Raw genomic sequence first — 17,089 nt, 5'->3', positions numbered from 1 at the left:
AAATACCAAAATAATAAAAATAATAATACATGGTCATTTTAAGTAAACAGCCAAAAGTACTTATTAAAAATTATCTAAATTTTTTTAGCGTCTCCCCGATAATTAAATCGATCCGACGTTGTAAAAATATTATAGTAGTAGACTCTTATAATTAACGTTTATCGTTGTGACGAATACACCCTTTTGAAGTGAAACTTGAAATTTTAATAGAATTAAAAATAAAATTCAAAATTATGTCTAACTAATTATCTTTTTGCAAGATTACTTGTGATTTGTTTGAATATATGCTGCCCACAAATTCATCTTTGCAAGAAAATGAGTCATTAAGATTTCTTTGTTTTGGCTTTTCTTGCTGGCCTGGTTGTCATGGGTATACGCTTTGGGGGAAAAAGTGCATTTCAAGAATCTAATATTGTTAATTACGACGGTCTCATGAATATTTTTCTGTGAGACGGGTCAGTCCTACCGATATTCAACATTAAAAAGTAATACTTTTTCATGGATGACCCAAATAAGAGATCTGTCTCACAAAATACGAATCGTGAGACCGTCTCATACAAGTTTTTGCCATTTTATAATTTGAAAAATCTAAATGTGACGAATTAATATAAACTAGCTCAAACATAAACTTTGAAACAAAAAAATCACAATGAGATAATTTACACGTTAATATATATCACGTGGCAAGATTCACTAGGTCGTTTTAGACATTTTTAAATCAAATAAAAAATAAGAGTTGAAATCTTATTTGATCATATATATATATATATATATATATATATATATATATATATATATATATATATCCACCTATGAGAGAAAAATAATATTTCTTTGTCCTTAAACTTGCATGTTTTTTATTTGTAGTCCTATTGTGTATCAATTTATCAGTCCACCAATTTACAGATTTTTTCAATTTCAATTATTTTTCACAAAAATATGATTTTTCAACTATTTTTTTCTATTATCGAAGGACTTGAAGAACTTATTACAAACATGGGAAGCTCTGTGCGACATATTGTCTGAGAAGATATTAGTAAAGGTCATCAAATACATGATTATTGATAGTTAAACATTCATTTACTTGACCAATTCGAACACTCGTTTGGAATAATTGTCTTTTGTCTTACATTATACACACACACACACACACACACACACACACATATATATATATATATATATATATATATATATATATATATATATATATATATATATATATATATGTATGTATGTATGTGCGCGCGCGCGTGTATAGTTTTTTTTTTTCGATTTAAAATTTAACTACTTTAATATTGTGGTGGGGCAAAAGATAGGAAATGATTGGAAGGAGGAGTTGGCCATTCACCTATGTTTGCTAACCACTATTTAGGTTAAATGTCAAAATCTGTGAGACATCCGGAATCGTGAGGGTGCACCAACACATAATTTTATACCATTTTAATTTAGATTATGTCTAGACAAATATGAGAAATTTGGTTTAGGTTTGATTATTACACCACACCAAAATTAAATAAACTTGAATTAATTTTATATATGCATGTGCCAAACTCTATAAATATAATATATCAGCCCTTTTATTTTAAGTAATAGATAATATATAAAATTTAAACCCATAAAATATTAAATCCCAAAATATAAATGATGTTGATTTTGCCTTGCCAATGTGTCAAGGAACAGTGGGGGTGGCAATTAAATTTTTTAACATAATTAATAGTTAAAAAAATGTATAAATATATATGTTTACTCATAATTTAATAGTTATAAAATTGTTAGATCGCTTAGTTTTGGTGATAATAAACAAAAATTTATTATGTTAGACCAAACTGATTTGATCTCAAGATGCAAAGCTATCCAACCGGTTTAAGCCTTAGCAGCATATTTGATCTACTCAACCTAGCTTACAAGTATGTGGCATAAGACCACTCAATCGTTCACTCTATCGAAACATATTTGAAAAGATTGAGTAAGAAATCCTCAAATTCAATTCATACCTCTTATAAGAGTCATACTCACTTTATCACAAAAGTTGTTGGACTACTCATGTATTGCAAACAAGACATCAGAATATCAAAATTTTCTTTAAAGGATATAACTTAGACATAGTTATTTTTTGCTGTCAACGACCATTTCTTTCTGTATCTGGAAAATGCCCAATTTTTCATGTATTAAAGTGTACTTTGAATCAAGAAAGGACAACGAAGAACAATGCTTTTGCATTAATGGGCTATAGTAAAACGTTGAACATGCAAATGCAAAGAGCACTATAAATAGAGGATGCCAATAAAAAACTTCTAAAAACGCAGCATGATTTTACATACATTCGAAGAAATTTTTTAGGCTCGCATTCTCCGAAATATTTATGAGCATATTTCACACTCATATCAACTATTGCTCAATAGCCCTCGCTTCAAGACATATATCAGATCATCAAGGATAGTCTACGGCTTCTGTCAACTATTCAACTGTTTTTGTCAAGACCATTTGAGGAGTTATTCGACAGTTTGAATATGAAGATTCATTTTCTCTTTATATATTTGTGTTGTATTTGTTGTGAGACTTGTAGTCTCAACTGCTGGTAAAAGTTAATTAGGAGTTTAAACTTAGGCAATGGATAAGTCATAAGGTTGAACGAGTTGTTACAAAGAATTGTAAAACCAAAGCCTTCCAGTTAAATTCTTCCTAAGTGGAAGAATGAATGACGTATGAGCTCGAATCTCATCCATAATAATTATTGTGTCATCTTATTTAATGCACTTATTTATTATGTTGCCTTTTTATATTTGAGTATAAAAGTATCATGAGAACCCACGTACTCGCACTATTTGTGGTCCGACCGTTTTTGTATAGCTAATTCTATCAAGATCGATTGCATTATTTGTCGAAAATTTAAATGTGTTTATCTATCCCTCTTTGAACAAATCATCTATCCTAAAAAATACTAGAGTGAGTCTCATGTGAGATCATCCGGGTCAACCCTACCCATATTCACAATAAAGAGTAATACTTTTAGCATAAAAGGTAATACTTTTTCATGGATGATCCAAATAAGAAATCCGTCTCACAAATACGACCCGTGAGACCGTCTCACACAAGTTTTTGTCAAAATACTATTACTATATTTGGCATATATGTTAAAAAAAAATTGCGTCTAACAAATTAATTTATTTTGATCTTACCCGGTCATTTTCCCAGGAGTACAATACGTTATTTGCTTCTTCTTCTTTTTTTAAAAAAAAAAATAGGGTTTTAGCAAGAATAAAATATTTAATTTTCTCATATCAATTTTGACTTTAATTTACAAGTCAAATTAAATATAAGAAATAGAAAAAGAAAACAATTTTTTTCATTTAAAATTGGCTCGAACTCAACTTTCATACCACCATCTGTTTAAAGAAATTCACATCAAGTCGAATAATGGTAAAATACATCTATATATCACTACATCAATATTTACAATAATCATATAGTGAGATTTTTATTTAATATGTCGCGAGATTTTGATTAAATTGTTTTTAACTTTCTTTCAATTTGAATAAAAGATTTTTATCACGTTAGAGATTGACGTAAAAATTGATGTACAGATACTTGACGTTCATATAGCATCCCCCCATCAAGCCATCAATTACTAATCACTACGACAGTTGTTTCATATAAAGATAGTAAGAAAAATTGGTCAATTTAATCATCGAAGTTGTCATGTTTTATGTTTTCGTTATCTCACTTGTCAAAGTTGAGTTTTAATCATTGAGGTAACTTTTATCTTTGTTAATTCTAAATCATATTCAATTATAGTACTTACATTAAGTCAAACATATCATCAATGTTCTTGTTACACATCAGCATTTTTGGTGCCATGAGTTGATTTTGATGGCCCGTTTGAAGGCAAGCTTGGATAGTTCGACTAAACGTGGATGCTCAACTCGAAAATTGGATCGCCTTTTGCTCTTGCTCGGACAGCGCCTTGGCTTCGATTTCTAGCCTAACCTCGGGATGATTTTTGAGACGATATTTGGGCAAAGTTTCGCTAGGGAGAGTTGCTGAAATTCTTGAAAATTTGCAGCAAGGATTTTCGAAAATTAGGTGTGGGGAATGACTAGAGTTGATGCACTATTTATAGGGGAGGAGGGTGGAGCTAACTTTGGCACTAAAAATCATACCAAAAATCATATCAAATCCCCTAATATTGGCTCCAAATTTCCTTGCCATTCTCGAAAAATATTGCTACTAAAGTTGGGAGATTCATTCTCTAAACCAATGCTCTTGATTAATTCAGAATTTAGGTTGCTAGATCCAACGGTTTTGGTGGAGAGTTTCGATGATTTCCTTCCAATCTTGCACTATATTTCCCAAATTCAAAAATATGCATGATATTTTAATGACTTAATATTGTATATGCTAGAGTATCTCCATATTTCCCATATAAAATATTCTCCAATATAAAAATCTTATTTTCATACAATAATCCAAAAAGAATATCCTCTACTCTTAATTAAGTACACTATGGACAATTTTTCGGTTCTCACATCCCTCCCTCCTTATGAGAAGTTTCGTCCTCGAAACTGGACTTGGCCTGGTCTCCAAATAGGTATATTCCTTTCCCTTACAATCTACTACCGCATTGTTTCTTGCTAACCAATTCAATCCTAAGATGGTATCGAAATCGACCATGATTAACTATATCAGGTCGGCTCTAAAAATCTAATTACCGATACTGATTTTTCAATCTCTGTAAATTTCGTCAGTTTCAATGGCTCTACTAGTAGGCGTGGCTATTTGGAAAGGTTCGGTTAGCTTATCGGGCTTACGTCCTAACTTCTTACCAAATCTCTTAGATATACAAGAATGCGTAGCGCCACAGTCAAATAACACATAAGCAGGCACTTGCTGAAAAATATGGTACCTGATACCACATCGCTTGCATCATCTGCCTCCTCCTGCGTCATGGCAAACACCCTGGCATTTGGTTTGTTCTCCCGTGGTTTGTTGGCATTCGCCCCTGGGCTTGACCCGTCTCCTTTACTTGGTCCAGTTGTTTTGTTGGTGGCGATTGGACAATCTGCCATACGGTGTCCTGGTTTCCCGCATCCAAAGCAGACTCCGCTGGCTCTACGACATTCTCCCAGGTGTCGTAAGTGGCAAGTTGGGCAAGGCTTAATGGCTTGGTAGCCTGAGGCAGGCGAAGTCCCTTGAGATGGTTCGCCGGAATGGTTCGGTTTCTTGAACGATTGACTGCCATGAGATGACTGATCATTCATAGACCTTTTGTTCCTAATCTCCTTCTCTCTGCGCTGGATATCAGTTTCAGCTCGGATTGCTGCGCCCATCAAGCTGAGAAGTTCGCAGGTTGGTAGACTGCCAAAGCTGACTGTATTCTGCTGTTCAAACCCTTTTTGAAGCGGTGTAATTTAAGAACTTCGTCCGCCATGATTGCCGGAGCATAAGATCCTAAGGCGTTGAACTGGGAGGTGTATTCTACAACTGACATGTCCGGAGTTTGAGTGAGGTTTTCAAATTCACTCAGTTTCTGCAGTCTGACCTCGGCTGGATAATACTGTTTCAGAAAGGCTTCTCGAAATCGCTGCCAAGTCATTGGTCCTGCAGCTGTCATGGCTGGCGAGATTGCTTCCCACCATTTTCCTGCTTTATCTTCCAGGAACGGCACAGTCACGTCCAATTTCAGTCCCTCGGGAACTTCCAATAGGCGATGTTGAGTCTCTACACCTTTCAGCCAACTCTGGCTAACTTCAGGGTCAGCGGCTCCACTGAAGGTTGGACACCTATTCTTGAGGAGTGACTCATAGTGGAACTTGATTCCATTTGGTGGTGGAGGTGGTGGTGGCTGATTGGCGTTCGGGTTTCCCAACCCTTGCAGTGTTGTCGCCACAATAGTGGCTATGGTCATAAGATCATCTTGGCTTAAGTTGACTGCCGGCGGGGGTCCATTTCCTTGCTCATTCTCCTGTCCGCCTTCACGGTTGATATTAGCATAACGTGGGTTGCGGTTCTGTCTTGGGGGTCTGCCGGCCATTTCCTACAGATTGCAAGTTCTAAGAATTTGTTGTACGAGAAAAGTTCATACAATAGGGTCTGCTGAAATAAATTGAAATCAATGAATCAAATAGAACAATTTTTTATTGATTTCTCAAGCAGGAAAATAAATGAACATGACAATCTAAATGAAATAAATGTGCAGAATGAAATAGGATATAATAAAATGTCAATGCCATATAGAGTTCAATAAATAACAATTCGAAAATTTTCCAAAAATGGCAAGTTTTGAGATAGACATATGGATTCGAAGGGTATATCGAGAGGATTCCAGAACAGTCGACGGAACCGAATTCGGAGTTTTCTACGAAAAATATCGAAGGACATAAGCTGGCGGGTTGACTCGTTGACTCGGCCGAGTTGACTCTCCGGGTTGACTCGTCGGAGTATGGTCGGAGCTAAGAAGTACGTCGGCGAAGGTGTCAGCATCACGGAACCGGTGGTGGCACGGCCAGAATCGGTCGGAAAACTACCTAATTGGCCGTAACTCGCTCAAACTCGGTGGACTCACTTGAAATTGGGCGTTTCCGTTTAGTTGATCCGATCTCAAAATTGATTGTTGGAAAACATTACCCATGGATAGTATAATGTTTGGGTACAATTAATTGAAAATCGGAGTAATATTAGTAGGGTAATTGGATGAAATAGAATTCGGCATTAGGGTTCGTACGCCCAAATCCGTAGATCTGAAATTCCCGTTGCATCCGAATGCGAAATCTGAAATTGATTGAGGACTTTTGTTCGGCACATCGAGGCGGTTCTAGATCGGGTCTCAGATCGAAGACACGGTGCCGGAAGCTGCCGGAATCGGCGAAAAAATGCGGCGGCACGCTAAGGGCCTGTTTGGCCGGAATTCCCGAATTTTTTTTTTTTTTTTGAAATTCGATTTTTTTTCCCACTCGGATTATGAACCTGGCGGCTCTGATACCACTTAAATGTCACGCCCCGAGACCGGGGTTAGTTGACACCAGCGTTGTTTGACAATCACACAATCGAAACAACAAGCCTTTCGTAGCACAGTATAAACCGAAAACCAGTTTATAAATCATAATCTCAGATAAAATAACGATTGTTTTTACAATATCGAAATCCAACGAAATAGTAAATAATGCGGAAGCGTCTTACAATTCTTAAATCATAAATTCGAAATAAAGCCTACTACTAATCTGGCAGATCACCAACCCCAAAATTGCTCAGACTCTTCATCCTCAACCTGTTCTTCATTTTTATCTGGGGAGGGTCGTAAGGGGGGTGAGTATTTTGGGAATACTCAGTAAATGGGGGACTTTGAACACAACATAAAAGTTTTATAACATTTTCGAATCATAACATAAACGTAAAGCATGCTTTCATAATCGTAATGTAAATTCCATAACATAATAACACTGCGATTTTTCACCTTTCAACGGTTTACTGACGTCAGTCCCTAAGTTTTAATTCTCTAAGGGGGCGAGGCCATAAAACAGTTCTATCCCACTGTTAAGGGCCATATGTTGGAATTCCACCCATTTTCAGGGAATTCTCACAGTGTCAAACATAAACGTACCAAAATTTCGTAAAAACGTATAGATAAAACGACGGTACTCGACCGTATTTTTAAACCAAAAATTGAAAGTTTCACACGCATAAAAACCGAAATTTTAAGTATTTAAAACAGCCCACTTACAGTGTTTGGATATACTAAAAACGTGGATGCTCAACTCGAAAATCGGATCGCCTTTTGCTCTTGCTCGGACAGCGCCTTGGCTTCGATTTCTAGCCTAACCTCGGGATGATTTTTGAGACGATATTTGGGCAGAGTTTCGCTAGGGAGAGTTGCTGAAATTCTCGAAAATTTGCAGCAAGGATTTTCGAAAATTAGGTGTGGGGAATGACTAGAGTTGATGCACTATTTATAGGGGAAGAGGGTGGAGCTAAATTTGGCACTAAAAATCATACCAAAAATCATATCAAATCCCCTAATATTGGCTCCAAATTTCCTTGCCATTCTCGAAAAATATTGCTACTAAAGTTGGGAGATTCATTCTCTAAACCAATGCTCTTGATTAATTCAGAATTTAGGTTGCTAGATCCAACGGTTTTGGTGGAGAGTTTCGATGATTTCCTTCCAATCTTGCACTATATTTCCCAAATTCAAAAATATGCATGATATTTTAATGACTTAAATTGTATATGCTAGAGTATCTCCATATTTCCCATATAAAATATTCTCCAATATAAAAATCTTATTTTAATACAATAATCCAAAAAGAATATCCTCTACTCTTAATTAAGTACACTATGGACAATTTTTCGGTTCTCACACTTATAAACTTGAGGAGTTCTATACCCGCAGCCAAGCCTTGGTGGAGGGTCAAAAGTACTCCTCCTCTATTCTCATTGCCCAAGAGAACCTAGTTACCTACCGGTTGAGTACTGGGGCTGAAGATCCCATAGACCGAGTAATCGATGATGTGGCAAGCTCAGGCTCTCAACCCGGTAACTCTCTCTTCTTCGTCTTGTCTTTGATTATAAAGCCTTTATTCTCACTTATTCGTAATGAACCTTCTTTTTGTTTTTGTGCAGGTAACTCAAAAATGCAGGAGGATTTTGCCAAGAAGTGGACGGCTGAAAAGGCGGCCAAAGAGAAGAAATTGGCAGCCCGGAAAGTTGTCCTCGAGAAGAAACAGGCCGAGGAGATAGCAGCCCGGCGATCTGAAACAAATCTGGCTGAGACCCGGCAAGAGGAGGTGACCCGGGATGATTCTCGGGAAGATCCTGAAGATCACGTTCCCCTTAACCAAAGGAAGTGAAAGGCTGTCACAAGCCCGGAGCCGATTCTGGGCGGGGCTAATTAGGAGGGGGGTCAGTTCTCCTCGCAGGCAACTCAGTCAACCCCCCGAGAATAATCCACCCAACAGCCTCCCTTTCTGGAGCAGCCCCCCCGAGCCAATATCCTGGATGCGGGATCCTCGGCAAGGGGCTTGAAGATTCTTAAGCAACTCCTTACTCCTGATGAAGAGGCCCGCTTGAAGAATTCCCGAGCCTCTGCCAAGCTTTTCGAGGGCTCAAATAAACTTTTGGAGGTAAGCTCTTAAATATTTCATTAATCTTTTCTTGCTTTTCTCATTGATCATTGTTTATTCTTATTGATTTTTGTTTTAAACAGGCTGCTCACCTGCAAATCTCGGCTTTCGAGGAGGTTGCCGGTGCTGCCACTAGCGAGCCCGGCACTTCCAAGATAATCAAGAGATGCTACAAGAGGAGTTAGCTCGGGCTTGAGCCGCTCATGAGGAGGAAGTAGCTAACTTGCGCTCGTCCTTGGACAAGTCTCGGGAAGACCTCAACGAAGCTGCCATTCGGGAGGAAAACCTGCGAGGCGCTCTATCTGTTTCGAAGTCGAGAAACCATTCACTATCCGAGCAGATAAAAGATCAGCTGTCTCGGGCAGAAAAGGCCGAGAATGCTTTGGCTCTGGCGGAGTATGACAAGAAAAAGTGGCAGGCTTCCTTCCTCCAATCTCCCGAGTTTAAGAAGGCCGTGGTAGACAAGGCCTACCCTCTTTTTCAAACCGGCTTTGAGAAATGCCGGGAACAATTTTGAGGAAGCCGGACTCCTGCCCCAAGATAAGGAAAATTTTCCTGATTTTGGTCTAGCCATTTCATCCCTTCCCAAGGATGGCGAGGAGGAGAAGGAGGCGGACCGAGAAGAGCAGCCCGGGCCTGAACATGTAGATATAGAATAGGATTTGTATTTTTCCTTTTTCTTTTCCTGTCTTGTAATCTTTCGGCCTTCGGGCTTTTATTAATGAAAATTTTCATTTCCATTTATCTTCTCTGCAATCATATTTTGATAAGTCTTCAATAACTCGGGTGATATAACTGCTTGTATGTAAATAACCAAAAAAAAATTTCTAAGTGTTGCGAATTAACCGGAAAATTCAAATAAGTATCCGGGATCTTAATCTCCGTAATGAATAAAATGCCTCATACTCCGTAAGTGACCCAGATGTAAGCATCCTAAAACCCAGATATAAAATCTTGGCGCGTATACCAAGTAGAAAAGTTGGGCAAGAGAGTATATTTCGGGGTTTAGACTGGTTGAGGTGAGGTGCCCCGAGCCAGGGTGTAGTGCCCTGGGCTTTTAAGAACCAAGGTACGGAGCCTTGGGCCAGGGAGAATGTCCCGGGAGTTGTCAATGGTCGAGGTGTGGTTCTCCGAGCCAGGGTGTAGTGCCCTGGGCTTTTAAGAACCAAGGTACAGAGCCTTGGGCCGGGGAGCATGTCCCGGGACTTGTGAATGGTCGAGGTGTAGTTCTCCGAGTTAAGATGCAAGAAATATAACATCTCTTTCTGAGAAAAATATATCCTTCTTACATCTTCAATCAATCAATTACATATGTTAGGCATAATACTGCTTTAAATTAAATACATTCCAAGGCCTCTTGAGAGAGAGTCCTTGCGTATCTTCTAGATAAAAAGATCCCGAGCTGACCCTCCGGGTAATTTTTTAAGGTACTTCCAACCTAGCTTCCAGTTTCCCAACATCCCCAGCAGGGTTGACTTTCTTCATGACTAGATCCCCCACTTGGAAGTCTCGGATTCGAACCTTCTTGTTATATGATTTCATAACCCGGCTCTTGTATACTTCCATTCGAATGAATGATCGGTCTCTCTTTTCTTCCATTAAGTCCAATTCCATGACCCGGCTTTGGTCATTGTCGTTCGGGTAAGATTATACCCGGGAAGAAGTTTGCCCGATCTCTACTGGAAGGACTGCTTCAAAACCATATACCAGGTTGAAAGGAGTTTCTTGAGTAGGTGCACGGGGAGTAGTCTGTAAGCCTAGAGGTCACTAGGCAATTCTTCCACCCAATCTTTTCCTTGTAGTCTTGTCTTCAGTGCTTGCACAATAATTCTATTGACAACTTCTGTTTGACCATTAGCTTGAGGATATGCCACATAGGTAAAATATTGAGTGATCTTCATTTCTCGGCACCATGATGTAATTCCTTTGCCCTGATATTGTCTCCCATTATCTGAGATTAGTCTTCTGGGCACCCCAAACCGGCACACAATGTTTTTCCACAAAAATTTCAATACTTCCTGCTCAGTAATTTTTGCCAAGGGCTCAGCTTCTACCCACTTGGAAAAGTAATCCACAGCTACTAATAAGAATTTTTCTGAGCCCGGGCAATTGGGAAATGACCCACGATATCCATGCCCCATTGATCAAATGGGCAAGATGCCCAGATAGGCTTCATGAGAGTAGCCGGGCTGTTTTTAAAATTCGAGTGATGTTGACAGCCCTCACAAGATTGGACCACCCGAGCATAATCTTGACTAAGAGTTGGCCACCAGAAACCGGCAAGGATTGTTTTCCGGGCCAAAGACATTCCTCTGAGGTGCTCAGCACAACATCCTTCATGAATCTCTTGGAGGACATAATCTAACTCTTTCTCAGATAAGCATTTCAAAAGAGGTTCCTGAAACGATCTCCTGTACAAAATATTGTTTAAGAGAACAAACCTGGGAGCTTGTCTCTTAGTTTTCTGAGCTCGGGCTTTGTCCTTAGGCAGTTCATTATTTACAATGAACTTGATCAGAGGTGTCATCCAGGAGTCCTCTAATTCTAATAACATTTCTTCCTCAGGAGAAAGGATCAATCGGGAAACATGCAAGACCTCCCGAGGTATTTGTTCAATACCCCAATTCGCAAAAAATTCTGCTCGGGCTTTGATGAGCTGTAAATACTTTAGCATCCTTTCATCCTTAGCTTCGTAAACGCCTTTTATCTGCTGAGTAATGAGTTGCGAATAAGAATATAGAATAATCCGGGAAGCCCCGACTTCTCGGGCAGCTTGAATACCAGCTAGGACAGCTTCATACTCGGCCTCATTGTTGGTTACCCGGGAGTCAATCCTCAGTGCTAGTTTAATCTTTTCTCCCGGGGGAGATATTATCACAACCCCTACTCCACACCCGGCAAGGCTAGACGCCACATCCACGAATACTCTCCATACTTCTTCTTCATTGGGTTGGACCATCTCAGATAAAAAATCTGACAGAGCTTGTGCCTTGATGGCAACCCGGGGTTTGTATTCAATGTTATACTCCCCCAACTCTACTGTCCACTTGACCATTCGCCCGGACACTTGAGAGGGTGTCATGATCCTGCCGAGAGGACTATTGGTAAGAACAATGATTTGATGTGACATGAAATAGGGCCTTAGCTTCCGAGCGGTCATGATCAAGGCCAAAGCAATTTTCTCCATTCCCCTGTATCAGAGCTCGGGTCCCCTTAGAGCATGGCTGACATAATAGACATGTTTTTTTATCAGAACCTTCTTCTTTTATCAGAACTGAGCTGACAACTTACTCTGTAGTGGACAGATAAACAAATATTTCTCCCCGGGCTCTGGTTTCACCAATACAGGGAGCTCTGCAAGATGAATCTTCAAGTCCTGGAAAGCATGTTCACATTTATCATCCCATCCAAATTGCTGGGCCTTCCTCAAGACTTGAAAGAAAGGATAACTCCTGTGAGCTGATCGAAAAATAAATCGAGAGAGGGAGGCAATCCTCCCTGTCAACTTCTGTACTTCCTTGACAGATCGGGGAGATGCCATGCACAGCATAGACTTGACTTTCTCATGGTTCACCTCGATCCCTTGATCTGTCACTATGAATCCCAAGAATTTGCCACTCTTTACGCCAAAAATACACTTGGCAGGGTTAAGCTTGATCCCGTACTGCATGAGAGTGGCAAAAGTTTCTTCCAGATCAACAATAAAGCTTGCAACCTCCCGGGTCTTGCCCAAAATATCATCCACATAGACTTCCAAATTTCGCCCCAGCTGCTTCTCGAAGACTTTTGTAATGCCCGAGATTTAATTATTTAATCAGACATTGATTAATTATCATGATTGAGATTATACGAACTCGAATGAAGAAGCCGGGCGTCGTCGCATTGTTAGCCAAGAAATTGGGACAGAACCTTCGGCGCTCGAGCGGCAGAAAGTTACCGCCTGAGCGCCAATGCAATATAAGAGCACCCTTGGGCAGAGAGTCTGGCGCCCGAGCAGTAGTTTTTGACCGCTCGAGCGCCAGTGGTGGGCAAGATAATCACCCGGACAGTATGTTCGGCGCCCGAGCGGTACATTTCAACCGCTCGAGCGCCACCTAGGAATCATGAAATGTAGCCACGTTCGTTAGACATGCAGCGTGGGTGTATATATATACATTACAAGCCTAAATCCCTCAGAAAGCATAAACGAAGATCGAGAAAAGCTTCAGAAAAGTAGTGAAAAATCCTTACGCCTTTTGTGAGAAATCCGCCCGTCTGATTTTGAATCCGACTTCAGTACTGTGTTCCTATCAACACAGGCTACAACTGGACGTAAGTTTTGTTACGTTTAGACATGTTTTGAAATTATGATATGGTCAGAATTGAATAGGATTCATATATGATGTTCTTGTCATGTTAGACATCATAGAATCGAAGGCAGATTGAGAAACAGACTGTTTATACAATTGTTATGATTTTTGAAAGATATTGACTGAGATTCTATACCAGAATTGTGTTAGTATTCAGATTATGAATTGTATTGACACAGATTATGAATTCCAGTATTATATTTGTGATGTTCAGAACTGACGGGGTTATTCAGGTTGTATTGTTATGCCGTCAAAACATCAGTTGATTTAAATTGATCAGATTCAGTTATGATTTAGATTTCATCGTGATATTCGTTGATATGAATCAGATTGTATCTTGTTCAGATATTGATCAGATTATGTACTGAGTAGAGTATTGATCAGAACAGAGTGTGTCTTGAGTTATACACTGATATAGCGTATTGATATTGTCATTTCAGATTTGATATGGACAGATTTGGATATAGGTCATCTTCTTCATCAGACAGGGACGACAAAGGTATAATTCATGTGATATTCGGGAAGCATAACTCAAATTAGATTAATTTGAGTTTCCCAATAAAATCACATACTAGATTATTGTTTATATTGTTACCTGATTATGCTTTGATTATAGAATTGTATTCAAGCATGTAAGATAATTGTGATATTCAGTTATGAATATGATTATGCTTTGTTTACAGATTGTTATTCATTGCATTTAAGATAGGAAAGTCTTGACAGCCATTGTCAGACTTCTAGACGTTCGGTGTATCTCAACTTAGGAGTAGCCATTACTCCTATTGCCAGCCGTCGATACAGCTCGGACCGAAGTCTAGGAATAATACGTACAGTCGCCCCGAGTGGTTGGGTAGGTGACAGCCAGTGACGTCTTATTCACCCCGGGATCCCTAGAGTTATAGTTGAGTCAACTCTAGACATGATTTGATTAGAACAGCATGCATAGATGAATTGGTTTCATAGACTATGGAACCTATTGTTATTACTTTCAGTCATGACAGCATGTTTCATGATTTAGACTACTTACATGCATGTTTATCTGATTTGAATTGCATGTTTAGTTAGATTAGAGTTCATAGATGATGAAATCTATTACTATTATCTTTGCTTTTATTCATGACAGCATGTTCCATGAATCATTATGTGTATATGCATGTCTACCATGTTTTATACTGGGATTTATTCTCACCGGAGTTATCCGGCTGTTGTCTTGTTTTGTATGTGTGCATGACAACAGGTGGGGCTGGATCAGGGTCGAGATGACGATGAGAGAAGACGAGTTAGCGTGGTGATTCCGGACTTGTAGTAGACTTGGTTTATTACTTGAATTTAGTAATTGAACCTTAGACTTAGGTTGTACAGTATTGTACTTTTCTGCTGAACTGTAGTATTTATACAGAGATGTATATTGTTTAGATTCCATTACCTTCCGCAGTTACATTTTAAAAAGAAAAATTTTTAGACCCTGTTTATCAGAACTGATAATTAAATCCCAATAATGAGTAAGAAGATGATTAGCGTCCGGGTCCCCACAACTTTGTTCATCAGACACTGGTAAGTAGCCCCTGCATTCTTCAACCCGAAAGGCATTACAATGTAACAAAATGTACCTCCCGAGGTGATGAAGCTGGCTTTATCTTGATCACTCTTAGCCAGGGGGATTTGATGATACCCCTGGTATGCATCCATGAAGCTCAGCAATTTGAAGCCCGATGTAGAATCCACCAATTGATCAATACGGGGCAGAGGATAATGATCCTTGGGACATGCCTTATTAAGATCGCGGAAGTCTACATGTAGTGACCCGTTCCAGAATCACCTACTAATCAAGAACTAAGCATGCAACTTAACTTAATTAATAACAATCAGAGATAATAGCGGAAAAGGTCAACAAATGATAGTTATACAACCCCATCGAAAATCCATAACAACTCAGAATGAAAAGAAAGTATACGATACAACCATATCGAATCAAAGAGTACTGAATAAATAACTCCACCGGCTACTCAACGTCCTCCTCCTCCTCCTGAGCCATCCAACCTGAGGCATGCCCCGTGGAAATGGGGTGTCCAAGATAAACAAAACCGAGGACGTGAGCGATAAGAACGCCCAGTACAAAAGCATGAGTATACAAACCTATATGAAATGCACATGCTATGATATGATACCAGGGTAGTCAAGAAACAGGAATCACAAAAGATCTCAAAATGCTCAGTCTAGAGGCGCCAAGTGGATAGTGCCGCGCGGTCCTACCTCTGGGTCACTGCATCCACTGCAAGAACAGACGTGGACCTAAAATGTCCCGGATCACCGAAGCCCTCCAGACCCGTCGGCCACTGTGTACTCTCGGTGTCCATGCGTCCACAAGACAAGACAGGGCTGAGCGGCCCCACAAGATATATAGCTTATCTCGAAAGAGATACAGCTCAACAGTAAAGGCTATCTCGAAGGAGATACGGCTCAACATGAAATGCAACGTGAAGTAATAAACGTGACATAATAGCATGCATCATATGACATATATCAATGCACCACATAATCATGCAACACATATAAGAATGTATACTCAACCAGGATATCTCGGATAGTACTTTCGTACCTCTATCACAGCAATCCTAATCCACTGGAATAACCAGACAACAGGTCTAGTCCAAGCCTATTCATCAAGTGAAAACCATCACTAAAACTTATCTACCAGACTTAACTAGATAATCCTGAGATAATACTGATACAATTCCAAACCTTCGTCCGTCGCTAGCCCACTGATGCCGCTGGCTCCCAACTAGAGCACAGCTCCGCTACAAGACCAGCAGCTCCCCGCTAGTGCCCGAACCTCGGAAAAAGACTAGAATCTCACAGAAACGACTGAAATGCTATGGAACTCTCTGAATTGGCGAGTCACAAATGAAGCCTCGCGCCTCTATTTATAGCTAATGTTCGGACGATCCGAACCATTTCGGAAGCTCCGATCCGGCACACTTCGGACGGTCCGAACTCTGATCGGACGATCCGATCCTTGCATGACTTCCACGAGTACAGCCACCTGTCTCGGACGATCCGAACCCCAATCGGATGATCCGAACCTTACCACGTGTCCAGAACCCTTCCACGTGTCCAGCCACCTGTCTCGGACGGTCCGACACTGGCTCGGACGATCCGAACTCATCGGACGATCCGAACTTGTTCGGTCCTTCCGATCCCACCGAAAATATAATTAATCCGATAATTAACTCAAATTAGGAATCGGGTTACTACATTCTCCCCCCCTTAAAAGATTTCGTCCTCGAAATCAAGTTTATAGGATGAACAAAACTGAAATAACAACATTGTTATTACATCTCAATTGTTGCCAAACACAACTGATAATTGGATTACAACGGAAAACATGCTTACATCCATAGTACAACTACAGTACAACTCAAAAGAGCTCTGGATGCTCCGAACGCATACGACTCTCTAGCTCCCAAGTGGCTTCTTCAGTGCCTCTACGCTGCCACTGAACTAAGACAAGAGGAATGATCTTATTCCGCAACACCTTATCTTTGCGATCGAGAATCTGAACTGGTCGCTCCACGTAAGACAAATCCGATTCAAGTTGAACTTCAGATGGATGTAAAATAT

General features: G+C 39.7%; 2 protein-coding genes across 2 annotated transcripts; both read right to left on the bottom strand.

The window, feature by feature from the left end:
* Positions 1 to 5,329: 5,329 nt before the first annotated feature.
* On the bottom strand, positions 5,330 to 6,034 carry LOC140819061 (uncharacterized). The gene has a single exon (XM_073179075.1). The coding sequence runs from the start codon at positions 6,032 to 6,034 to the stop codon at positions 5,330 to 5,332; it is 705 nt and encodes a 234-aa protein (XP_073035176.1).
* A 5,165-nt stretch (positions 6,035 to 11,199) lies between these two features.
* LOC140819060 (uncharacterized) lies at positions 11,200 to 12,306 on the bottom strand. The gene has a single exon (XM_073179074.1). It carries the CDS (start codon positions 12,304 to 12,306, stop codon positions 11,200 to 11,202), a length of 1,107 nt encoding a protein of 368 aa, XP_073035175.1.
* Between the last annotated feature and the right edge of the window lie 4,783 nt (positions 12,307 to 17,089).

The sequence above is a fragment of the Primulina eburnea genome, chromosome 18 (genome assembly GCF_022965805.1).
Source record: "Primulina eburnea isolate SZY01 chromosome 18, ASM2296580v1, whole genome shotgun sequence".
In the NCBI taxonomy this organism is placed as follows: Eukaryota; Viridiplantae; Streptophyta; class Magnoliopsida; order Lamiales; family Gesneriaceae; genus Primulina; species Primulina eburnea.
This window is presented reverse-complemented; position numbering and strand designations above follow the sequence as displayed.